This window comes from Amphiura filiformis, chromosome 1 (assembly GCF_039555335.1).
Source record: "Amphiura filiformis chromosome 1, Afil_fr2py, whole genome shotgun sequence".
Classification (NCBI taxonomy): Eukaryota; Metazoa; Echinodermata; class Ophiuroidea; order Amphilepidida; family Amphiuridae; genus Amphiura; species Amphiura filiformis.
Genome location: NC_092628.1, coordinates 77,583,979 through 77,611,811, shown reverse-complemented (window position 1 = coordinate 77,611,811; position 27,833 = coordinate 77,583,979). Strand labels below are relative to the sequence as shown.

Genomic DNA, 27,833 nt, shown 5'->3' with positions numbered 1-27,833 from the left:
TCGCTCTCTTCCAATTCGCTCTCATCCGATTCGCTCTCTTCCAATTCGTCCAAATAATACACATAATCAATTTCTTCAAAGTCTTCATACTCATGTCCAAATTGTCTGCATACCATTTTGCTCATTTTAGAGTTCCAGTCACTACACACAGCATTCCAAGTCCCATTGTAATATAATTCAACTCTACCTCTCTTGACTAAATATGAATTGAATGAGACTGGAGGCTGAGCATCTTCATGTAGCAGTACAAATTGTACTTCCCCTTCATATCTTTGTGCTATGGAACTACAGCACTGACCCCAGTCTATCAAAGTTCCCAGCAAGTATGTTATAAATATTGACAAATACATTGTCCTTATCATGCAGTCTTCCTTCATCCCAGATTCAACTTGGTAAGTGTCTATACAACAAATGTTATGAATGCTACACAGGTCTCCGAACACAACACAATGATTTTCAATATCACTATCATTAACCCAAACAGACTTGAAATAAGTGCTCAGGTCCTGATATTCGATTTCTACAATATTGTATTGCGTACGTATTACACATTGCAATATCAGAGCCAAATTAAGAATTAAAAACACAGTTTAAGGTACATGTAAACTGTCATTCTCAAAACTGTTGTTCTAGCCTGATACATGTAGATAGCACATTTCTGCTATACTGCTTCACTGGTGCATGTATCATGTATATTGCTTTTCCCGGATGCATAAGGTCTATGTTCTGTTACTCTGTTAATCTCAGATGAGTCCTCTTCACTGGTTTGTATACAAAGATTGCTAATCCAACAATTAACACAATAAGTCCAGCCATAACACCAAATGATAAACCTAATGGAGAAAAAGAGCAAAAGACAATTATAATTACCGTAACAACATTTAGTAATTGATATTTATTTTGATAACTTGCAACAAAGAGATTAAACTTGGACCTTTGATTTGCTCTGATAAATATGTACATGTATAGCATCAGCAAACATTTTGATACCACCACAATCCTTGGGATAGTGGCTACATAATGTTTGTGTGCAAAACAATTTATTGCATATTCATTCACTTATCAAAAATATCATGGACTTTGTATTTATGTTCTGTTTACAGAATGAAATTACAGCACAGTGGCCTATATGGAGCAATGTATACATTACATATGTGACCCCTCGGCACAACTGAGCCCGGATGTCGCCAGTGCCACTATTGATATGCTCCATCGAACTTAACAATAAACAATAGGAAACAAAGGATTTATTGACTGTTTTATTGATTTTTCACTACTTCAAGTACTATTATATAGACATGATATACATCATTTTAAAGCTAATTTCAAGCAGAATATATTTTGGTTGAAAATCTCAAAAATGATGATTGGCGACTTCAGGGCTCAGTTGTGCCGAGGGGTCACATATCATGATTATCATCTATAAATCACAAACACAAAATCGGAATTGACTGAATTTTTGGGAATAACTTTTTTGTGGATATCTACACACTAGTGCAGTTGATTTCAGTTCACTTGCACTACAATTGTGCAAATCATGTTAGAGTTGTCATATTTGGCAGAATAATAGTACATAATTATAGTGCTGATTAATCTAGGCTAAGGAGGCATTTCAACAGTACCTACATTTAGAGGGAAAAGGTCATTGAACTTTGCACAGAGGGTCAAGTTCAAAATTACCCACACCTGTTCAAAACCCACACAATCTGATTCTTTAGCAAATAAGCATTCAAAAAAAGTATACTTTGACCAATCTATGATGTACATTTGTATCATGGTTATGGAGTTACGGGCAAAGGAGTAACATTGTGATGTCATTTGGTCCAATTTTTCCTCCGCAGGGGGCAAAAATAAATTCTGCTCTGATTTTGATGATAATGATCTCAAATTATTTGTCTTGTTGCAAGAAATTCAGAAAAAGAATAATATTAACTATACATGTATCTAGCCTGCTTTCTTGACAATTGTCAAGGTTAAATGTACTCAATAGAACTTAAAGGAGGATTTCGTGATCCTAGCATCCTCTTTTTATGACATTTTCAGTACATATGCACGAAAAAAGCTTATTCCCAAAATTTCAGTTGATTCCGATTTTGCGTTTGTGAGTTATGCATGATTATGTGTATTACACTGCTCCATAGACAATGCGTTGTAATTTCGTTCTGGTGCACCAGAACGAAATTCAAATTTCACGATATCTTTGCAAAACGAAGTAATCTGCAAGAAATATTTTGTACATAAATATTATGTAGCCAGAGGTTTCCAGTGATATAAAAATCTCAACTTTTTTGAAAAAAGTGGGGGATGAGGCTGTGGATCACGAAATGCCCCTTTAATGGGGTTGTCCTATTTTGATATGTTACCAAGGTAACGAAACATCCTACACAGCAAAAACTATTCTAATTTTTTATGGAAAGACAACTAATTTGAGACCATTTTTAGCAAAATGTAGGAATTAACTGTATGATGACCTCAGAATACATACCAAGTTTTTGTTTATAAATGATGTCTGGTGGGCTGATGTTGAAGTCACTCAGATCTATGGCATTAGCAAATGATGACAAGTGTAGTATTATCACACCCAGCACTGTAAATAACATTGTACAGGTATACATGATGCTCACATTGTATCTGTTCTCTCATCAGACTGGATTTCAGAATTCTGTAACAAAGAAGTTAAAACTAGATGTGAACATAAGAATTTGAAATGAAGCATGCCAGTGTTATGAACCAGGGGGTATACGTACAAATGCTATACGGGCATGTGCCGCCCAAATGGGTAGATTTTCCACAAAAAATCCTTAGATACAGGTCTATGTTTTGAAGAAAAAATCCTTAGACATGGGTCTCCCTTTTAGATTTTCTGTGCTATGTGTGAAAAACATGCAGGAAAACATGTTGCTTTTACTATTTTCAAGCTCAAATCCTTAGATATGGGTCCTTATTTCCTGAAAATCCTTAGATATGGGTCTCTATTTTCAGTAAAATTACCATTAGAAATGGGTATGGGTTCAGAAGCTTGAGCCACACATCCCCGTCGAAAAATAATCCAAGTACAACCCCTGGGGGAATGAGGCCACAAAATTATATAATTTAATGAATTTCATGTTTTGTTTTATTTTAACAGATGTACTGCACAGAAATGCTAGCGGTGACCAGCAGCAACCCGATATATATCGATCACTCCACCCCTTTGCCCAAGCGGCAGTATCGATGGAGTTCAATTCAACATGTCAAGTCAACTTGCATGCTCGGGAGTGGTGCTGCTCTGACATATGACAACATGATACGATTTTGGTGATGCTGAGCGGCAACATTTTACATTGGCTTTTAGTCTCATAGTCATTCACCTGTATTCACCGGTCTTCTCGGGCTCTCAATTAAACCATAAAGGGCTATAATGCCCACCTCCATTCATTCAAACTCCACTGCATGGGATATTTAGCCACTAGAAAAATGATTAATTATACTTGTTGTACTTGGCTTCGAAGAACTTATCGATTTCATTCTTGAAGCAGTTGACTGAGAGTGCCTCTACAGCCGACTTGGGAAGTAAAATCCACTGATCCACCACTCTATGTGTGAAGCTGTATTTCCTTATGTTCAGACGAGCGTGTTGCTTTTGGATCCTTAAAATATGGCCTCGAAGATCTCTTTCTGTATCTTTCATCACAAACAAATTGGTCTTGTCCATATCATTGATCCCATACAATTTTGAAAACCTGAATCATGTCACCCCTAAGGTAGTCTTGGTCAATTTTTTGGATATGCATTGTATTTATCCTATATATAGCATCAGTGACAACAAAAAATAATTAATCTGACAAAAATGTGAATTTAGGGGGGCTAAACTTGCCAGTTTACAAAACATTACATTTTTTCTTGAATATTTAATGACCCCAGCCTGTGACACAATGCGCAATTACAGTTCTAAATTGATTTTTTTTTAACTTTTTGACAAATTGTGCATGCAGTTAGTGTGTATTAGGGGTTCATTCATATGTTTTCATGACTAAATGGTTGTTTATGCCCGAGGAGCCACTTGCAACCCGAGGGCATAAACAACTGTTTAGTCATGAAAGTATATGAATGAACCCTGTTCATATACATACCAGAACATTTTGTGATTCTTATTTGAAGTTATTTCATCAAAATATTAACAAAAAATTACAAGTAACATTATTAAAAGACTCTCAACCAATCATGCACGCTGTTACATAGCGTGTGGCGTGTATCTGTATGTATGAATACAAGGTTTCAGACCTCTCTCTCTCTTTTTATAAAGAAGGCATAGACTCCCGACATACACTCTAAGTCTATGCTCCCGAAGATGAAATTTATTGAAGTATAATAAATAAATAAATAAATAAAATATCTAAAGGGCGACTTTTGGGTCCAAATTTAGACCCCCCTTCTCCAACTTTAAATGGCTGCACAGAAAATCCGTAAGAGCTACAGACCTCAAATTTGCAGGATTTTAATATTTTTACAGGTACAACATATGAGTAAAATACAGTAAATCTGATCGGGTCAGGTGGGGGGCCTCCTTGATATGATATGGAGTGACCCTTGTACTAGTGCTAGTCATGCAAGATACATTTGTACTATCTAATCTAGGTGAATTCAAATTTGCCATCAAATTAAAGCCCTTGAGTAAAGAAAGCCAAAACTGAAAACCTTTTTGTCATAGCACTTTCCATAGCAAAGTTACATCTTGTCAAAGATTGACTTTCATCAAAAAGATTCTGCTAGCAAAATTATGAAAATTCCCCAAAACAGCATCTCGGGGGTATTTCTAGATCTTAGTCTTAAGCTGAATTTATACTCGATCGCCGAGCGATTGCGATTAAACGCTAAATTGAAAAGCGATGGGCAATCGCCGAATTTTGCGATGCATCGCCCGTCGCTTTTGCATTTATACTTATCACGGAGATAGCGATTGCAGACGACAATTAAAATATTCTAAATGTCACAAAATACATTTTTAAAACATCAGTTGCTGTCATTAAATTATTGCTTTGAATAATTCATCACCCAAAATTAATAATCGAGAAAGGTAAATTAATTAGCAAAATAATAGATCCAGATGATTGGTTGGCGCATTCACGTGTCAAGCGATATCGCAGGGAAGTTGAGCTTTCTTCAACTTGCAAAAGCGACGTCGTTTTTGCCTCTGCGATTTGAATCGATTGATCGGCTTGACGCTCTGGAAATGTAAGTAAACAATGAGCATGCGTGAAAATCGCTTTTCTGCAAAAGCGATCGAGTATAAATTCAGCTTTTGATGATAGCAGCTTTTTTTAATGGAATTGCTATCAAAATCCCTCTAAACTAAAATTCTATGCGATTGACATATCACCATAAAAAATTATATATTTGGGTCAAGTGAAGTACAATGTATTAGAAAACATATTTATGTAGGTTTCCTTAACCAGCCTGTCCTTTTCAATTTCTATGTAAATTTATGTAAATATTGTGTTCGGGCCCCGGTCTAGGCGAATTTGGCTGACAAGCAAATGTGTTAACTGATGCTGGTTTCATACTACCCTGCCGCTTGCCGCCGGCGCTGAGCGGCGTGGCGCACACGTATTGCAGACAAACGGACACAATCAAGGCTTGTCATTGGTTGAAACGCCTGCCGCTTGACCGGGCTGCTTGTCTTGAGCGGCAGGAAAGTATGCTGGAGGCTTATAAGGTTTGCCTCTCATACCTATCTGGATCTGGATCTGGATGTATACTGGTCAACGCTCCAAGTGGAGCCAGACGATCAGGGTTGTTGTGCGCAGATGGTGCTAATTAGTCGAACTTCTGGAGGTGGTTGAGTACTTGGGTCTTAAAGTTCATGGGTTCAGTTACAGTGGTTATGTGGTATGGCAATTTGTTCCAATCGGAAATGGTCTGAGGAAAAAAGGAATGCTTTAAGCAGTTCTTATTTGCAGCTGGAATCTGGTAGGCGTTAGCGTGTGAGTGCCTTGATAGACGACGGGGTGGCTGAAGGAGGTCGTCGACCGGCAGGGGCAGGAGGGTAGCAGGTCGATTCGGACCCAAACCAATTGCCACATAGCAGTCAATTGACCCACACGCCAATTCGCCACACACCAACCCGCCACATGCCAATTCGGCCCTGTATAAAACCGCATAGGGTTTCAGTGTGTAGATGTTATGTAATTAAAAGACAAAATGAAAGAGGACAATAAGGGGATATACCACAATTAAAGACAGGTTAGGTGCCCGGTTTCATGTAATTTTAAGCATAATTTTAAGAAGTATATAGGCCTAATAGTGGAATACATTTTCATGTTTGTTTGTTGTGGAAATCCGATTGATTTGGCAGTTTTGAACCAGATCAATTGCTTTCAATCATGCATGTGCGTCATTGAATACCGCCTCAATATTAAAATATTATTTTATTTGTGCTATAATATTACTAGTGTGTTATTATTATAATTTATATCCCGGTTTATATCATTATTATTTATGTTGTTGTTGTTGTTGTTGTTGTTGTTGTTGTTGTTGTTGTTGTTGTTATTATCATCATTATTAGTATTAGTAGTAGCAGTATTATAATAAAAGTCTCATTGTAGAATTTATTTGTTTATATTATTTCTTCTCTTTATTCCTGTTACATGTATTTATGTATTTATTATGTGTTATTTGTTTATTTTTATGCTGTTTATTTATTTATTATCAAGTTATTTAATATATATTTATTTATTTATTATTAATAGTTGTTCGTTTAACTTCTCTGATCTAATAACAAAATTAGTTCATTTTTATCATGTTTGTGGGAACTATTTATCTGTTTATTGTATATTGATAGTAGGTTATAATAAAATAATGATAAAAGATAGGAAATGATATCATATGGCAACATCTTTGTATTGTCCACTTAATAAAGTGATTAGCGAAATGTCACGTTATACAACAGGAACAATAGCCGATCGAATGGTTAGGATATTGCCCGGGATATTGAATTCTTTGGTATTAATCATTGACTGTAAGCTATTATTAATAAATGGAATCTATAATGATATCAGAATCTATATTATAATCATTGATACCAAGAAGATGTGTCTCATAAAAGTAAAAGTATAGGTTGGAGCATCGATATAAAAATAGGAGTCCACGAGACCTTCCCCTATTTTGATCTCGTTATTAAAAGAAGTTAGGATAATTAAATTAGTACTAAGCGACTGGTAATAAAGACTAAGTACCATATGCATAAAATACAAAGTTTCCCATCATCCCCCGAATCACTTTTTACATTATATTATACTAGCTTATATTTTCACGAACAATAATTAATTTAATATGTCTGAAATTTACGCCTTATGTATTTTTATGTTAAATCCTAATGTACGTTATTTGAACAGGTTTCATGAACAAAGAATTTATGGTATATTAGGCCCGGATATTAGGCCACCATTATAATAATTTTGAAATGTTTTATTTTACAAATTATTTTTACTTAGCCTACTTCATACTTTTTATAATTAAATTACTTATGGCCAGTAATAATTTATTATGGAAAAAAAAGAGAGAAAAAAACCCCGCTAGTTTTGTGTATTTTTATTTAACCGAATCATTCATTTTACCGCGAACATAATGAAATCTTTAACATAATGAAACAAAAGCAATTTTGGCAAATTTAATTTTTCAAAGACAAATGCCAGCAGCAGCTGTGAGATATTGTGTGGGGTGCTGTGCAGTGAATTTTGCCCCTTTTGCACGCAGCGTGTTAGGGGCTGTCCATAATTTTCGCAATTTTCATTCACTTACGCATTTGAGGCGCACGTAAGAGGGGAGGAGGGGTAAAAATCCTGGGCATACATAAGAAAAATGGCGATTTGTTTGAGCAATAAAAAAAATGAAAGTGAAAAATTGTGGTATTTTCCAATATTTTATTGGAGTTTTAACCAATTGACCTAAAACTGTTCAATTCGTTTTAGCAATTTCTATAACATGCAATGCAAACAATGATTTTCTCTTTAATTTTGAGTCTAATGCACATTATCCTTAATTTATTTCATATCAAAATACTTTAAAAAGTATTTCTATCTGCGCTAGGATCAATGGCAGCAAATGCTCTAGTGTGGATTAATTGTCATTGTTGCGACAAAGGACATGAAACCCACAGTTTAATTGCAAAATAATCTAGTACACCAAACATGCCAAAGGGTGTCCCCCTGGTTTCCTCTACATGTATATGCGATGTGATCCCGGGGGTTCTTAGAGGAAAAGAGAGTATAGGATGTTCAGCAGATTTTGGAGTGCATTGATCATTTAGTTTAGATTCGGGCTGCATTCTAAACGATATTTTAATTTATTGATGGCTTTCGTTTTCATGAAAATAATGGTTTAAAAAGGAAGTTGTTTTTTCAGCATTTCTCAACTTATCTGTAAAAACACTAATTCAGAACCAACTGTCCACCTGGAACACTAATATAACCCTAACCCTAAACCTAATCAAACCTTTAACCTAAACTCACCCGGTACCCAACCGCAACCCAACATCTCAATTTTGCCATTAGTAGGCCTAGTAGGCCTATACTGTGGAAATCCTTCGCCATTTTACTTGTACGTAACTCGAGGGAGGGAGGGGGGTAAAAAGGGCGTAGCTATCCGGCGGGATGGGGGGATAAATCCCTCCAATATTTTGCCGGGGGGTTGTCCATACAATGATCCCCCAATGTTGACGCCTGATAATGGGTTTCTGACCAAATTAACCTCATACTATTTGCCCATTTTAGGGCTGTGAAAATTTCGAACGGCCCGCCAAAAAATCGCTGCCCCCCCCCTCTCGCCCGCCAAAAAAATCTTTGCCCCCCCCCTTTACACATGCCAAATTTTTGGGTTCCCAATTTTCAAACCTTAAATGGTCTAGATATATGTTGTGAGTAGGAAAACTTGCATATTAAAGCGTTTCTGTGCTGTTTTCCTAAGCCTATTTAGAGCGCTTTTTATTTATAAGGCGCCCATGAATGTGTGCCAAAAATCGTTCCCCCGCCCCCCCTTTCGGCTCGCCAAAATGTCTTGCCTCCCCAGGGCTCATAATTATTGCACAGCCCTTAGCCCCCAAAAGTGCAAATTTGTGCGACTTCAGCAAGCATTTATGCTACTTTTACACCATATTTCATCAGTTTAGCTTCAAAATAGCAACATTTTTTCGCGCTCTTCACACGAATTTGTAACATAAGTTTATTCTGTTGCCAAAAAAGGTGCTGGATTGACTATACTTCCAAGAATTTTTTTCCCAACTCCACCCCCCATCAAAGAAATCACGCCACTGCACACCCCACATAACGCACACTTTCATGAGCAGTATTGAACACACATGGGCATATTCGAAGAATTGAGCGGAAATGGAAAATGTTACTTTTGCGCGCGTGTTTTCTTTTCTTTCTCCTAGTAATTCTATAATCGTTCTCATTGAAAAAGTGCAAATTTGTGCGCACTTCGCGCGCATTTATGCTACTTTTACACCATATTTCATCAGTTTAGCTTCAAAATAGCAACATTTTTCGCGCGCTTCACACGAATTTGTACCATAAGTTTATTCTGTTGCCAAAAAGGTGCTGGATTGACTATACTTCCAAGAATTTTTTCCCAACTCCACCCCCCCATCAAAGAAATCTACGCCACTGCACACCCCACATAACGCACACTTTCATGAGCAGTATTGAACACACATGGGCATATTCGAAGAATTGAGCGCGGAAATGGAAAATGTTTTCTTTTTTCTTTCTCCTAGTAATTCTATAATCGTTCTCATTGACCTTGGGTTGTTTATTTGTTCTCTTCACATCCACTCCCGCACACACACACCCCCACCTCACACTCCATACACAACACACCCCTTCACGAACACACCCCCTCGAAGAGTCGAGCGCGGAAATGGAAAATGTTACTTTTGCGCGTGTGTTTTCTTTTCTTTCTCCTAGTAATTCTATAATCGTTCTCATTGACCTTGGGTTGTTTATTTGTTCTCTCACATCCACTCCCGCACACACACCCCCACACACCCCACCTCACACTCCATACACAACACACCCCTTCACGAACACACCCCCTCGAAGAGTCGAGGGCGGAAATGGAAAATGGTTACTTTTGCCCGCATAAATCCGAATTTGAGTTTTCTTTCTCGGTATTGACGGTGGTGTTTGTTAGAAATCAGTAACTAAAGAAATATGATGAGCAGGAAGGTAAAGTCATACACATGATAGATGAAAGAAAGAAACATAATAATAATAGAATTATTAATTTAGACAAGTGTTAATTATGTGTATTGCCAGCCTGATCATGCAAACGACATCCGAGTAATAATAGCTTCCAAATCTGGGTGTTTGATATACCTAGATTGGGAAGACATGCATATGCATGTCACATTTTAAGGCACCCTATATACTCATTTTACTCATTGTGGTAATGATAATATTACATTCTAAAGTTATTATGTATAGGCTAATGCTGTTTCATTCATGAAAATGCTATTATTCACCAAAAAAAAGAGTAATATAGCTCTTTGACGTCATCTGGGATTTCCCTTTCAACAAAGGAGCACCAGCGCAGTACAATGCACTGCAGCATGTAGCATAATTTATACTCATCGGCATGATCAAATAAATGTCAATCATTTACAAATCAGAATAGTCAGATTGCACCCTTTTTTCATTGCGGTAAGCATGGTAAGTATGATTAATACAATAATATAAGCTAATATAGGTGTGGTGTGTGCTAGAAATCAGTAAAGAAATATGATGTGCAATGTGCATGCTGCATGGGATGTATAATGGGCAGAAAAGCATGGCATAGCATAATAAATGAAAGAAACATAATAATAGAAACAACTGAGGATGGAATTATTTTAGACAAGTGACAATGATTTGTATGACATCCCTAGTCTGACATGATCTAAATGACTTGATTGGGACTTCATTAAAGCGTGAATATCACTTTCCAACTCCCCAGGGGGTATGGTAAAGCATTCAAGAAAGAAATAAAGGGAAAATGTTATGGATGTTCATGTACATGGTTATATTCATAATGAGTCTTTTGGTGAAATTCTATCGAGAATGAAGGATGGTTCAAAAACTACATCATCGGACGTATGTATAATTTTTAATACCAGCAACGTATATAAACTATTATGATTGATAGTAAGTTTATAATGATAGATATAATCCTAATCCTATGAGATAAATCTTAAAAGGGTCAGGCTAAAGCAAGTGTTGCCTATTCAGCAAATGTGTCTTGTCACATACATTTTTGTAACAAAATGACCATATCCTATTAGGCCTAATCGATATAACTTCCAAATCTGGGTGTTTAATATACCTAGATTTGGAAGACATGTGTAGGGCCTACTCCAGTACTTTATTCATAATTGTCGTACACAGGTATATACTTTGTACATTCGTCTTCATATCCTGCAGGCATGATGTAGCCTATTATCATATCTTTATTTCACTCAAAACAGAAAGTCGTAAAGTTTCTACATGTGCAACCAAAAGACCTAAGTTGTAGATTCTGCCCTCAAAAGAACTCATTTTTAACCTTTCCCTCAAAACGGATCCCATTTTTAAGCATGTGCCACTGAAATAATAAATTTTAGGATATATACTTCAAAGGAACCAAATGTTTTAGCATCTGCCCGCCGAAAGTCCCTCATTTTATTAACATTTCCCCTGAAAGATTTCTATTCGTGTAATTTTTTTCCCTTATAAGACCCACATGTTGACTTGCGACTGCACATGCATGTCAAGTTACTTTGTGGAGTGACTCCCGGTCGGCAGGGGACTTTACATGAATCACTGAAATTACGATTCATGAACAATGTATTTTAGGTCTAGACAATAGGTGCCATATTGCATGAATGTTTAAGTTCATAGGGCAAATGTTAAAGGTTTAGATTAGGTCACCAGGCACTCTTAATTTTTTATTCACGTGTTGTGATAAAAACATTGATTTGTTAAAATGTTCTTGATTCCCAATTACTAAATACAAGTATCGTACTTTACAAACTATTCTTTGCAATTCTGTGCCTAGAAAATAATTATCAAGCACCTAATCACGTGGTTTTATTTAAAACAAACTCATGTTGACCATAAACCGAATAAAATCATCCGTCTCCCAACACGCGATAAAAATGTTAAATGCTGTGATGAATTAATTTTTATATTTAATAGACCTGCTGCGCCGTAAATGTTTACACTGTTTCAACCATTGAAAGTCGGCTTGTTCAACCTTTAATTGTGGTCTTATCAATCTTTTTTAAATCCGAAATTTGGCTTTTTCAACTTTTCAAATTTGCCAAATATTAAAGGTAGGATTTTTTAATTTTTTTCAATGTTCTATTATTAAGTTGATATAGGGCCGCCGCGCAGCACTGCAAAACGCTATCTTCAGTAAATAGAGAAAAAACAAAACAAAACAAACACGAAATATCAAAATAATACCAAGTTTTTCCTATCACACATTCTGCCAAATGTGTGCATTAATTTCTGTTGTGCTTGGGCCCTAAATAATATTTTCAGTAGATAGCGAAAATACATGCATGAAACATCATCTATTCCCGCTCATATGTCAAAGCGTATTGAAGCGATATCAAATAAAACACAAATCCCGACTCCGTGGCCCCGAACGCGCACATGCTATACGTGGGTTCCGTTGCTCACCAACGTGCCTTATAGACTACATGCATGCATGGGTTCCCTTGCCCACCAATGTGCATTATGTTATAAACGTGTCAAAATCGGCAAGTTCAGTCGAGTTCAGTGCTCCGTTGCCCACCAACCTGCTATGTTAAACGTGTTGAAGCGATGTGAAATATTAACACAATACAAGTCCATACTCCGTTGCCCCACCAACGCCTATGTTAAGCACGGGTTCCGTTGCCCACCAACGTGCTTATGTTAAACGCGTTGAAGCGATTTGATATTAACAAAAGTCTTATACATGATGACTAAACATGTACATAATACTAATTGTATACTGAACTTCTGTATTTTATTGACCCGCCCGCAGCACCGTAAGTGACACCTTTAGTATAACAGAAAATATAATAAATAAATAAATAAATAAATAAATAATAAGCATGTCAATATTAATAGCGATCGAAGTTTAAATCAAACACAAGGAAAATACATTGCCAAAAAATATTTCTAGGTACTGAAATCATTTTTATTTCATGTCAAAATTTGTTATAGTTACGCTTTTAATATCTATCAATTCCAATAAAGTTTTAAATATAAAATACTATTAATTAATCGTGTTTTAAAAACTAGGCCTACTTCACGTGATGGTAAGGGCTGAATTTCATGAATTCATACACTAATCCATTAAAGTAACTACTAGAGCTTACTAGCAAGCCAAGAGTATTCACATAAAATGACTTTTCTGTAGAATTATGCGGTTTGATCATGATTTTGTATCTGATTTTGCTAGTGATATTTACTCTCCACGAAAACTACTATCTTTTTTTATCCGACTCTTTAAATGATAGATTCCATTGATCATGTTGATAACAAATACCTAACAGTAACGTGATTTGTACGTACCAAAGAATTTAACCTACTGCGACATTATGCTTTTATATAAGCTTATATAAAGTGACAATGCGCTAATCACCTTATCAAGTGGACAATACCAAAATATTGCTATAGTGCTCTACAATAATAAAACTTGACCTAATAATGATAATAATAATAATAATTATCAATTATTACCGTACTGACGCGAGTATAGTCCCACCTTCGAGTAAAGTCCCACCCCAACTTTTCGAAAAATTTCAGAAATTAAAAAAAAAAAAAAAAAAAAAAAAATTTTTTTTTTTTGTAAGTTATTATTTTTCAGCTTTGAGTGTCCCAGGACCTAGACCTAAATAAATGCTAGGATCATTCATGGTTGACCTAAAAAAAAAAAAAAAAAAAAAAAAAAAAAATTCAAGATGTTTTGTATTTTTAATATGAAAATTGATACTTGGTATTCATGTCATAATCTATTCATGATTTCAAAATGCATTCAAATTCAATGCATTTTGAAATCATTAATAGACTATGACATGAATACAAATTATCAATTTTCATATTAAAAATACAAAATATCTTGAATTTTTTTTTTTTTTTAGGTCAACCATAAATGATCCTAGCATTTAGGTCTAGTTCTAGAGACACTACAAAACCGAAAAAATAAAAAACTTAGAAATTTTTTTTTTTTTTTTTTTTTTTTTGAAATTGAGTATAGTCCCACCCCCAATTTTGAAAAATGTTCACCCAAAAGCGGGTGGGACTATACTGGCCAGTCATGCATTTACTATTATTATATTTTCATACTCCATTTACTATTATGCACATACATGAAAGCCACTATAGTGGATCACGTACACCTGTAGCTCATGAGCTGGGTGATGCCAAATAAGATTTCACAACAACAAACAAAACATGAAAATATATTCCACAATTTATTATACTTCTTAAAATTATGCTTTAAATTACATTAAGGGGGTACTACACCCCTGCCGAATTTTGTGCCTATTTTTGCATTTTTCTCGAAAATTATAGCGCATTGGTGACAAATAAGATATGTATATTATAGGGGCAAGGACTACAACTACTGCACTGGAAATTGTATTTCAACACAGACAACAATTCTGGAGTTACAGTCAAAAATGAGGGAAAACCAATATTTGATCAATAAATCAATAACTACTTGCCTTGAGTTGCTGAATTTTCAGTGCAGTATAGTTGTAGTCCTTGCCCCTTTAATATACATATCTTACTTGTCACCAATGCGCTATAATTTTTGAGAAAAATGCAAAAATAGGCACAAAATTGGCCAGGGGTGTAGTACCCCCTTAAACATGTGACTATATAGTTTCTTTAATCATGGCATATCCCCTTTTTATATTATCCTCTTTCATTTCGCCTAACATCTTCTCATTGATGAGGTTTTATATAGGGGCGAATTGGCGTGTGGTCGAATTGGCATGTGGCCGAATTGACTGGGGCCGAATTGGCTTGGGTCCGAATCGACTCGCATTCGGCAGGAGTCCCATTCTTGCTTTCTGGAGAATTGTGAGCCGGTTTGCGGTACGTCTGTTCTGAAGAGAGTATCTAGGCCTACTACTCAAGTTCATTCAACATGTTTGTGACACTACTTGTACGCCTATAGTCATTTGACACGAAACATGCAGACCTCCTCTGTACCATCTCGATTTTGTTGGTGAGATCAGCCGGGAGATCAGCTTGCTGTGGATCCCACACCGATGATGAGTGCTCCACAAGAGGACGGACTAATGACATATAGGCTGTTTGTTTTATTTGTTTAGTGCATGAATAGAGATTCCTTCTTATGAAATTGAGGTTTCTGTTTGCATTTGATGTAATTTGGTTTATGTGTTTACTCCAAGTGAGATTTAACTGGATAAATTCACCCCAAGATAAGGGTGGCAGTTGGTATCTGCAAGGACGGTATCTCCCAGTTTCTCCCACATTCATAGTATTTCTGGATACGGGCATGCGTTATACGCATAACATAGCACTTTTTGATGTTGAAGTGCAATTGCCACATATCTTGCCATTTCACCAGTGTGTGTAAATCTTCTTGAAGTTGAGTATGATCAAACTCATTAGTTACTTGTCTATAAACCACGCAATCATCGGCAAAAAGCCGAACCGCTGGGTACGGGCATGCGATATGCATAACATAGCACTTTTTGATGTTGACTTGTGCAATTGCCACATATCTTGCCATTTCACCAGTGTGTGTAAATCTTCTTGAAGTTGTGTATGATGAAACTCATTAGTTATTTGTCTATAAACCACGCAATCATCGGCAAAAAGCCGAACCCCTGATTGTATATTTTGGGGCAAATCATTAATAAAAACTAAGAAAAGCAAAGGTCCCAGCACCGTACCCTGGGGAACGCCAGATACAACTTCTGTCCAAGCCGAGTTTTCACCCCTGACAACGACCCTCTGTTTACGGTGCATGAGAAAATTTGCGATCCATATAGATAGATAGTGCAACTGCAAACATGAACTCGTAGTAAATAAAAAAGGTAAGCTTAACAATAACATCAACATGATCAATGAATGATCAGACATGCATTGCACATCTTTTTAATTTTATGATCTTTTTATCACGTACACCTATCACTCACCTCACTCACAAAATATCAGTAAATACTTTGCTTTGCAGCTCTCTACCCGTCTTTGAGTCATCCAGGAAGTTATCAATTTACATCAAGGTCGATGATCGATCAGCTGATTGATGAACTATGACCCGTGCAATGGTGGTGCACACCCTTAAACACGGAATTTCATAAACTGGCAAAACATCAAAAAACAATGGAAACTCACACAGGAAAAAAGTAAGAGAGAATTTGGTAACGTTTTTAGGCGTTCAGTATGCTTATGGGAGTTAAAATTATAATTGCATTCTTCCAGTAATTGGATATGTACATTTTGGCTTTGAGCAACAGACGCGTAACGGCGCGAAGACCTAAATAAAATTAATTCTAAAACTAGCAGTAAGCCCGGGCAGTAACAATGAGTAAGCTTTAACTTACATGACTCATCCGTCATGACTTAAACTTGTTAAGCTTACACATGTACACACACATGTCATATGACCATGATGATTGAAACTTGAAAGATGGGTTACCAGACATGCCAGACTAGAGCCTTAAGCTGAATTTATAGACAAGACGGTGTTTACTTACATTTCCATAGTGGCATAGCGTCGAGCTGATCAATCGGTTCAAATCGCTGAGGCAAAAATCATGGCTGTCAACTCTCACGCATTGCCATTGGCCGTGAGTCTCACGCATTGCCTTTGGGTCACTTTCTTACGGTCTCACGCCAAGGTAACTATCTCACTCCTAGGTAGTAAATCTCACGAAAAATGAGTAAAATCTCACGCATCGTCAAAATAATTGTTCCTACCAAAAATCAATGTTAGCTTTCATTCATCCTCGCACAATTGGTTCTGAATCTGAACTGCCTTGTTCGTAATCAAAAAAGTTTGAGAAATAAAATTCAGAGTCATACCGTTCATCAACAAAGTTCTCGGCACTTCCACTCGGAAAACTTGCTTCCCTGGACATCCTTGTATCCCTATTCTCGCCCACAAATTCTTGACTCTCCAATAATCGGTTTGCTCGAGTGAAACCTTCCATATTGGTACACAGTTCCCTTCTTTGTTGGGTATCTGCGCTACCTCCATTTGCCATTCCTGCTTTACTGACCCATGGTACTCTCTTTGACTGGTCTGAATGAGAATGATGAGCCCGGGCATTTGCGTCTCCAGTGTCCAGTCTTGCCACAGGCAAAACAGTAGGCCTAGTCTGCAGACCTGTCCCTGATGGGGTAGTTACCAAATGCTCCACCCGCTCGTCTATTTTGTTGATAATAGCGACGAAAAGAACTCCCAAAATAATCTGGGTTAGGAAACGTCTCCGCAGGTCCTTGTCCTTCTTGACCCTGATCCCGGCGATACGGGGCTGATCTACGGGACGCCTTGGTCTTCTTACACTTTATAGCTGCTGTCCTTTTCGCTGCTCTAATTCTCTTCTCGTCGTCGCTGTTTGATGCCTTTCGATGACTTTCCAACCATCATCAGATTTGTCAGCGATTCTTTATTTTTAGCTTATTTCTTTTATTTATATCGGCTACCGTTTCTTCCAGATCCGCTAATCCCCCTCGGGCATTCCCTTTACGGAATTTACCTATCGCTTCAGTAATCTTATCTCTCTGTTCACTGTTGTAAACGTACTGGATTCTATTTCCTCTGTACTTAAGCTGTACCTGTACCTTACTAGCATCTATTACCGGGTGGTACCTGCTCTTTCTGAGCAGTGAGTGCCTCATCTAAATATTCCTTGACTCCTCCCACATCTTCTTTTACAGAGCTTTTTACTATGGCTGATATGCTGTCTAACGTAACAACTTGCACCTGAACCTGTTCACGCTGTTGAGCAACTTGCTGCCGTACCGGGGCTTGACTTGCCGGCTCCTGCTGTTGTTGAACTTGTTGTTGTTGTTGAACTTCGACGTTCACTCTTTGCCCTTGCAACTGTTGCAATAATTGTTCACCAACCAGATCTTGCTGATGTTGGAAATGTTTTTCTTGTAAAATTTGCAATATTAATGAAAAAAAGACTGAAAATGTGCCTAATACTATTTTGGTTGCAGTTTAGTTCCAAGGTTGCTCAGCTCAGACTGAGTCTCCAAATTTGGACGTTGGTCAATATCAAATCTGAGAAGACATAATATACACAACACTTCTGCACTTTTGTTTTCTTAAAATTCTATACTTTATCTTTCAGATTATTAATATAAATCTAGAATTCAACATACTTCTTCGAAGCAAGACAAGACTTCTCAAGTAAAACAAATTAAAATCATCCAAAGACTAACGAGTGTACAGCAAAAAGCAGAATGGTCATTGTCTGTATGTAGTTAGTGTAAACAGAGTTGTACTTGTAGACCCAATTTTTATTTCCAAAGGAGGTGAGGATACGGTAGTCCAAGATTAGTAAAACTTAAGGGCTGGGTATGAGCGTTTGGACAGTATTTATTTTGGGACATTAGAGCACATCAGACATATCGAATTGCATTCTGAATATGAAGAATATCATTCTGATATCAAATAATTTTGATTTTTTGAAATTCGCAATTTAATACACATTTTATGGCAAATCATTAAAATTGATATTTTTGATATTTAACAGTACTTGAAGTAAACTTTATAAATCTGATGATTTATACTTAAAGTGTATGTAGGTGGGATGAAAAGCCGACGATCAATTGAAAATTTTGATCTTTCATATTGAAGATATGGATTTTTTTTCCCCAAAACACCCAAAAAAATTAGGTCTTTTTGGGAAAAAAATCCATATCTTCAATATGAAAGGTCAAAATTTTCAATTGACCGTCGGCTTTTCCTCCCTGCTACATACACTTTAAGAATATATCATTAGATTTATATAATTTACTTCGAGGACTGATATATCAAAAATTTGACAAATATCAAATTTTTACAATTTGTCCTAAAATTTGTATTATATTGTGATTTTAAAAAAATGAAAATCATTTGATATCAGAAAGACATGCTTCAGTATTCAGAATGCAATTCGATAGGTCTGAGGTGCTCTCATGTCCCACAAAAATACTGTCGTAAAACATAATAAACGCTCATTTTGGATCCCTTAAGGAACATTGTTGTATACAATATAGTACCCCACAGTATGGAATTAATTTAACCATTCAGGTACATTATTATTATTAAAAAACTTGAGTGTGTGTAATTCTTCTTAATTTTATATGATTTTAATTTCAAAGGTATGGGCTCATCACTAAAGTTGGCAGCAAGAAACCTTCTTTTGTCAAGAAACCGTCAGTGTTTGGTGACTCCAGTGACGAAGATGTAAGTATCCAAATGTGATATGCAAGAAATGGTTTATTATGTATCTTGTACCCTGTGATATTCTTGTGTCACAAGAAAGCTTGGGCCACTAACAAGAAAGCCCAGGCCACTATGATTGATAGTGCATTTTTGTCACTGGATAATTAATTCTTACCCCCCCCCCCCCTCCCTACCACCACCCCTGTGGATAAAAGATTAAAAGTGGCTAAGTAGGATGAGGGTTAATGGTGAAAATTGTAAATAATATAATACGTCATTGTGTTTTGATGAATTCCAAAACATAATATAATAATGATAAAACTAGATGCTTTATGCCCAATATTTAATATTGGTCTTGCTATGAGATTTAAACTATAGCACTTGACTACGTCTTGTTCAGTATTTTAAAACTCCAATAAACATGGGCTCAATCGATCCTATTTGATATCAATATTGCATTTGAAAACATTATGTTTGGTAGGTAAAGTAAAGCAAAATGCCAACTTAAATATCTCACAATGAGTATGCCATCGTACATTTCATTTGCCAGGATTCCACTCAAGCGGTTAACCAATCCATTCAGAAGGAAGCTGTCAAGAAAAAACTGAAGAAACAAGTAAGTGTGAAACAATATGAAAGTAAGTACACACTGTCAAACCTACAACACAATGCTATTGCTAAGTCTTTCTTGTGTAGTCTGACACTTCACAAAATAAACTGTCAGCTATTAACTTTGAAAGTTTGATAATCTTAAAAGGGTATTTCGTGATCCGCAGCAGCATCCTCCCACTTTTTATACCACTGGAAAGCTCTGACTACATGTTCATGAACAAACAAAAAAAAATTTGCCGATTAATTTGTTTAGCAAAATTTAATTTGTGAAATTTGAATAACGTTCTGGTACACCAGAACAAAATTACAACGTATTGTCTATGGAGCAGTGGAATACATAATCATGCATAACTTGCAAATGCAAAATCTGAATCAACTGAAATTTTGGGAATAAGCTTTTTTCTTGGATATCTGCTGAAAATGTCATAAAAAGAGGATGCTATGATCACAAAATACTCCTTTAACAGTCACAGAAAATCCAGTGGTAAAATTCAATGTCACAGGATTGCGAGCTGAACCTTCACAACAGACGCTACCGATTCCAGTCTGGTTCCCTGGCTTACTAAGTTAATTTGAGATTGTGGCTATAAGATTTATGGTACCACAGCGTATACCAACTAGATGTGAGGAACAAGCAAAACATGGACAAAGATACTCAAGGAAAAAAGTTCATTTTGGCATTTGCGAGGGCAGCCAGGCAATTTTGCTAAGGCCTGCTGGGGCACCCCGGCAATCACATGCTAAAGAATACACACAAAGTTACACATTTTGAGAGGCACCAAGGCAAAGGCATGGGGCACTCCAAGGCAGCTGTTGCCTTCGGTTATTTTTTTCCCTGAAGATACTAAAGTCAAACAGTCAAGTACAGTACCATAGAGTAGTACAGAAAATTATTGTAAAGCAGGTACATGTACTGTCAAGACAAAACGGGTTAAAAGTGAGAAGCAGGCACAAGTTAACAAGGAAATAGTGATATTATTTCAAACAGATATATACATGTACTGCTCTTCCTCAGGAACAAACAAAAAAATATTATACCAAATAATAAAAGCCAGGTAGCAAGTATTATTCGAGAAGTAAAGAGCCAAAAGAAGTTACTTCGCTACTCATTGTGACTTTTTGATTACTAATCAGGGAAAGATGAGGTTACTTATTAGTCCATATATGCCTTACTTGAGGCAGTAATGTAGATATTGTTATTTACTGTATCTCCAAACATGATGATGATAAGTATAATTATGAAAGTACAGAATAATAGTGGAGAGAGTGTTAATCTTTCTTCCATCTTCAGGTCAGCAACATTTCATGATATTCATTTACATGATTGCCTGTCTTTGTTTAATCATTGCAGACACAACTGGAGATTCAAAGGGCGCTGGAGCAGGATCCTACTGTGTATGAATATGACAGTATCTATGATGATATGGAAAGAAAGAAGAAGGAAACCATTATAGCAAAGAAAGGCAAAGATAAAGACCAGAAGGTAAGATGTTGCAAATCTTATTTTAATGTCAACGCATTGATTGGTTTATCAAGTCCAGATTTTCAGCCCCGATTGTTTGATTTAAGTGAAAAGTGATTGTTTGACAAAATGCGTAATGCGAAATAGGTATGATGTGTAATATTCTGTATCTATATCAGCATCTTTAACTAAAAAATCCTAAATGACTTAATTTTACTTTCTTTTTAGCCGAAATACATTGAAGGACTATTGAAAGCAGCAGCTCATCGTAAACGAGAACAGGAACGCAGACAAGAGCGCAAGGTACAGCAAGAGAGAGAAGAAGAGGGTCTTCAGTATGCAGACAAAGAAGCCTTTGTCACATCAGCATACAAGAAAAAGATGCAAGAATTAGCAGAAGAGGAGGAGCGGGAGAGGAGAGAAGCTGAGATGGAAGGTATGTCTAACTGTGCCTAGATGAGATCAGAAGCATAAAATACTATTCTTTCCTTTGATATCATATTTAAAAACTTTCTTTCTCTGGTTTATATTTTTAGTGTTAACTGTTAATACATGATTCATAGGACCACCTACCCTGAAATAGAAGTATATTGAACTAATGATTGAAGAGTTTAACTTCAACACTACACTATTTTTCGCTCACCTGGAACGTTTTCACTAGTTCGACTAGCGTCTTCAGCAGATGGTGATGCTGTGATGATATCTTGTCTACAATCGGGATATCTCTCACTGATGACGTCATATGATTGACAGGATGACTAATTTGAGGATCCTATTCAATGACAACTCTACCAAATGATATACATTGTACATGTACACAAGATTATTTGTATTCACATGGTAGTTGGTCTCAGTTTAAGGAATTTGTAAATCAGGACAATTTGCTGCTTATTTTGATGACTTATATGTGAGGGAAAACAAACATGCAAGTGAAAATGAACAAATTCATTAATCTTCCTGAATTTCTGCTATTGCAGTGATAACAATTTCTACATTTATGTACATTAAAGAGGCATTTTGTGATCCACAACCTTACCCACCTTAACCTCCAAATAAGTTGAGATATTGAAGCCTTGGACTACACATTGTATGTACACATACCATTTATTTTATTTATTTTATTTTTTGGTTTTGGTTTTGGTTTTGGTTGTTGGCCAGTGAAATTCTCCAAATTGTATTTTCTGTGTGTACAGTGGCCTATTGAGCGGTGTAATACATGTAATTATGTAAAGCTCACAAACACAAAATCAGAATCAGCTGAAATTTTGGAAGTAGGTATGTCATCAATCTAGATCAATCCATACGTAAAAATGAATATGATGAAATCATGAAATGCACCTTGACACTTAATTCTTTCCTTCATGTTGATATAGGTGATGTGACCAAACAAAAAGATTTGAGTGGCTTCTATCGTCATCTGCTGTCTCAAACCACTAGTGTAGAGGAGGGCTCTAAACAACAGGAGGGTGAAACACAGAAGCCTGTCTCTGTCAAAGAAGAAGCAAGTACTGATAGGTATGTTTTTATTTAATAAAAAATAAACAACAACATTGGGTGAAAATTCTAAACCATACTCTGGTTTAGTACTGTCTTGTCTCAAGTTGAGAGTAATGTACAACTACAAGAACAACTACCATGAACTACCAATAACACCTACAAGAGAGATAGCAGTGTAACCAGTATGCTGAACACTTTGGAGTGGGACTCGCTGCAAGAAAGGCGTAGAAAAGCACGACTTGCCATGATGTTCAAGATCCAGAATGGACTTGTGGGCATTGACCGGGACACATACCTCACAGACTGCAACGACACCAGGACAAGGACATACTCAAGAACCAAATTGCAAAGGGGCAACGCAACTAAGGATGTTTACAAATACTCCTACTTCCCACGCACGACTACAGACTGGAACACCCTGACCGAAGACATCACGACAGCACCAACCCTACCCAGTTTCAAGAGGCGGCTCGCAAAATAATCATTTTTTTCGCACACTCTCACATTAATCGCGCGCACATTTCGACCTGACCTTAAGTAATTCCACCAAAGTTGGCGATAGTAGGACTTTTGCTAGTTGAAGCTGCCGACTCAACCGTATCCAGATCCAGATCCAGATGTCACCTGCATATTTCGCAGTGGCAGGTTTGAATCTTGCATGCTACTAATCCTGCACTAGCGATGCAACCACACAAACACACTGATGGCACTCTCAAATTGAGACAAGACACGGTATAGCAAAGGATGGCCTTAATTATTACCATAGTATCAATTTCAATTTCAGTGCAATCAATTTTGATATGAACAGACAGCACTGTATACCTGTCATTAAATCACAATAACATAACTTACATTTTAAGTCCAAGTCAAGAGTGGCAGAGAGATAGCATTTTATATGTAACACACCTTAGTTTTGGTTTCAAAATGGTTGTGTAAAATTAGTAATACAAGAGACCTCAAAGCATCTATAACCAGTGAAAAGCTGTTCTGCAGCTTCAGGTGTTTTTTTCCAATAGTCCTCTTCCCAGAGGACTACAAATATGGGGTGCTCATCTTACGAAGGATGAAATGAAGGCTCCAAAGATGACTGTGCTGATGATCTACCAATGAATTATTCCATTACTCATATGTCAGGATTGGACTGAAATTCCCAACCGACGCTAAGCAAAAGCCACACAGCAAATAATGTGAACAAAGAGACGGAATAATGTCACGCAACAAAAGGATTGTAATAAATACTTCAAAAAACAGTTCTCTTATACGCATGAAAAAAAAATATCACAATGGCAATAACGATTAAATATAGTATGACTAGTCAGTTAGATGAAACTAAATAATGAGTATACTCAATTTAAATCACTCGCGATAAAAAAATATCGTTAAATCGTCTAGAGTTCCATCACAACGTTGGCAGTTATACAGTGCGTTGAATCCACTCCCAATTATGCCACAACAAGTAGCCACGCCTAGTTCAACCAACATGGAATGGAGAATATCGGCGAAAAAACCAGTTCCCACGTCCAAGTCCAAGAGTAGAGTATACACACACATGTACGGCTGTATAAATACAATTAATGAATCCGTGACTAGGATTTGTTTTCAAGTTCATATGATAAACTTCACACAATATTCTATCTGGAAGACTATTTCATATTTCCAAATGAGCCACAGAATTTACTACTGACTTCTTTCTTTGATTAATGAACGATATGGAACTTCCTTACAACATTCACACACGCTAGATCTATAAATATCCTTTAAATTCCTGAAGTTCATGTCTTTACCGCAGGATGATTTTAATTGTCAATCTCGACACAAAATTACATGATATGTTCAGCACTTAATAATGTTCAATTTGGAACTTTATGCAGAACACAAAATTTATCACACTATGAAAATCTAAATTTGATTTTCCCGCCAAAACAATAATTTGAATTATCACAAGCAAAGCTTTCTTTAAATAACTAATTCATCATTAATTCCACTTTATAATTTATAAACAATATTATTTTACTTACACGAACAATGTCTTAAACCAGCATGGTTCTCACAAAGTTGGAAAAGTCAAAGTGTCAGCTTCAACCACGACGACCATTTTAAACTTCGCAAAACCCGACTCAACACAAGGCACAAATTAGCTTCTATTGCTGATTCTAAGCTTCCATAAGACCTGGTATATCTTTCGGTATGAAGCATCGCAAACTGGTAAAGCCTTTTAGCCATACAATGTTAGTATAGAGAAATATCCATCATGCTGAATAAAACAACATTTCACTTCTTCAGTGAAATAGGCAGCAGATCTTATCTCAATCAGATGTTAAAATTGAATGCCCAGATTTTCTGTGAACATGCATCCACCAAGCCAGAAACTAATTTACATGACACACAAAAAATCTGAATATTGACAATACCTAAAGAATTGTCCACAAAAGAAATGGGCTGACCTAGAATCCAGGTCTGACCAATACATACAATTCAGTATCGAAGTTACGTAATGTTACTATGTCAACGGGATCACGCGCTTGAGTTATGAACCACGATCGAAACAATCACCACACAAAGTATATGGCACTTGAAGGCATATCAAAATAGCGTGATCCGGTAACCAAGAGAATTACGTAACCACTTCGATGCTGAATACACATACCACATCTAGATTGCAAGCTTCAGTGCACATACCTGCAACTAGATTTAAGGGGACTCGATCTTTTGTGCGTAATTATAGAGGGCCAGGGGATTCACTCTATCATTAAAAAAATTATTTGAAGAAGTCAAAGAGCCCTAGGAATAAAAACTGTAGTGTAATTCACACCAGATACAATTTCTTTATACGATAAAAATTAATTTTTGTAATCGATCAAAAAACAAACGTTTTATATCAATTTTAAATTTAGCCTGAATCCGTAAATATGGTACTTCTCGCCCTTTTTTTAGGTCAAGGCTATTTTTACCATTATGCAGCGAACCATTGTTGAGCTATTTCACATACATGTACAAAACATTCTAGAGAAAGAATGAGGACATATAGTGTTGAAATATCTTTTGTTGATTTCGAATGATAATGTCATGAAGTCGTAAATTTTAAGGTCAAATTCTAAAACCAAAACAAAACATTGCGACGCAGATAATTCCCAACTTACGCAATTTCATGATCACATCAGTGTCTTTATTATTTGTTTGAAACCTTTCCCAAACGTTCGTGCTATTTATGCATAAAACGGCTAATCTATCTTTACAAAACGCGTCTTTTTTAGTAAACAAAAGGCTACAGATGGCATTATGAGATTTATCTTTTATCATTACACTCATCCGCTCAACTGCCACGGTGGCCGAGCGGTAAAGCGCTAGACGCGTAATCGAAGGATGTTTAGAATCGCTGGTTCGAGTCCCAACGAAGCCTGTGGAAACTTTTTTTCTTCAAAATTCATGATCGCATTCCGAAATGAGTCACTTGTCGGTAAATCATGTATCGTATCCTTAAGGGATCATGACATTAAGGTGAATTACCCAGAAAACAATCCACTTTTATTTTAAGGGATCAACTCCAATTATGACATCATATTTTACTTAGAATTGGTTTAAACAGAGTTCACTTATACTGTCGCTGGTTGATTATACATTTTATGTCCATCTCAAAGGTAGACTTTTAATTATACCCTGATACATGTATAGTTTGATATCAAAGTTTTTGAAACTGTAGTATTTAACCTTGTGATGCTACAGAAGCATTGTAAGAAATATATCCTGATATTTTTCTCTCTCTCTTATATATCCAGGGATGATGATAGAAAAGAGAGCAAGAAAGAAAGAAATTATCGGCATAGGAGTGCATCAAGTGAGGAGGATACCGAAAGACAGGAACATCATAGAGAGAGAGACAGGAGAACAGACGATGATGACAGACACTCTAGGAACCACAGGGAAGACAGACGTAGAGACAGAGATGATGGTAGTGATGAGAGGAGACATAGAGACCAAGACAACAGGGACAAGCACAGAGAAAGGGACAGACATGGTAGAGACAGGCATAGGGACAGACAAGACAGGGACAGAAATAGTGATAGTGACAAAAGTCATAAGAGAGAAAGAGATGAACGAAGGAAAGAAAAGGATAGGGATTATGATAAAGATTCTAGAAGAAGCGGGACTAAGGAAACAGATGAGAGACAAAGAGGTGACAAACATAGAGATGAGAGGGATAGAGTGGAAAGAGACAAGAAACAAGACAGATCACTAGATGAAGACAGAGATAGTTCAAGTGATGAAGATAAGAAAGTGAGAGATCCTAGAGAAAGGGGTAGTAAATCAAATCCAGAGAGCAAAAGAACTGAGAGAAAGAGAGAAGGGGAAACAGAGAAATCAGAACAGGAATCTTCCAAATTTGCCAAAAGGAATGAAGGCGTATCTGTGATGACGGCAAGGGAAAGATACCTGGCCCGTAAGATGGCCAGAGATGCCACTAAATCTCATGTGGTACAAGAGGATGATTAAGAAATTTGCATGGTAGAAATGTTATGGAATTGGACCATTCCAGTTGAAATTCATACACTCTGTATGGAAGACATGACCTTAACCTCCCACACAAGGGGTGTAGATTTCAAATGGAGTCACCCATTCAGGTGATCCTTTTTGAAATCCACACTCCCTATGTGGGAGATTAAGGTCATGTCTTCCATAGGGGTCTATGGATTTCAACTGGAATGGCCCATTTTAGATGTATGGTTGTTTAAAGCTATGTAAACTACTTGGATTTTTAAACAAGACCTGTATAGACACAAAACAGGGTTCTGCATGCTTTAGGAAAATCAGACATCATTCAGCCAAACTATATATAGTTCAGACTTATAGTGTAGCCTGT

General features: G+C 36.6%; 1 protein-coding gene and 1 long non-coding RNA gene across 2 annotated transcripts; one reads left to right on the top strand and one right to left on the bottom strand.

Moving 5' to 3' along the window:
• Window positions 1-676: 676 nt before the first annotated feature.
• On the bottom strand, window positions 677-16,264 carry LOC140153761 (uncharacterized). The gene is made up of 3 exons (XR_011859141.1): window positions 16,160-16,264; window positions 2,486-2,662; window positions 677-833 (listed from the first exon to the last, which is right to left on the bottom strand). It is a non-coding gene; the product is annotated as an uncharacterized lncRNA (long non-coding RNA).
• Window positions 16,257-27,833, top strand: LOC140153753 (uncharacterized). The gene is made up of 7 exons (XM_072176606.1): window positions 16,257-16,369; window positions 19,341-19,425; window positions 19,955-20,020; window positions 21,368-21,499; window positions 21,707-21,914; window positions 22,852-22,993; window positions 26,752-27,833. Exons 1-7 carry the CDS (start codon window positions 16,347-16,349, stop codon window positions 27,464-27,466), a joined length of 1,371 nt encoding a protein of 456 aa, XP_072032707.1. The 5' UTR covers window positions 16,257-16,346; the 3' UTR covers window positions 27,467-27,833.

Coding starts and splice junctions, on each gene's coding strand:
- LOC140153753 (XM_072176606.1), top strand. CDS start 16,347: ATGGAAACTCACACAGGAAAAAA. Junction 16,370..19,340: donor GAAACTCACACAGGAAAAAA/GTAAGAGAGAAT, acceptor TTAATTTCAAAG/GTATGGGCTCATCACTAAAG. Junction 21,915..22,851: donor GAGAGAAGCTGAGATGGAAG/GTATGTCTAACT, acceptor ATGTTGATATAG/GTGATGTGACCAAACAAAAA.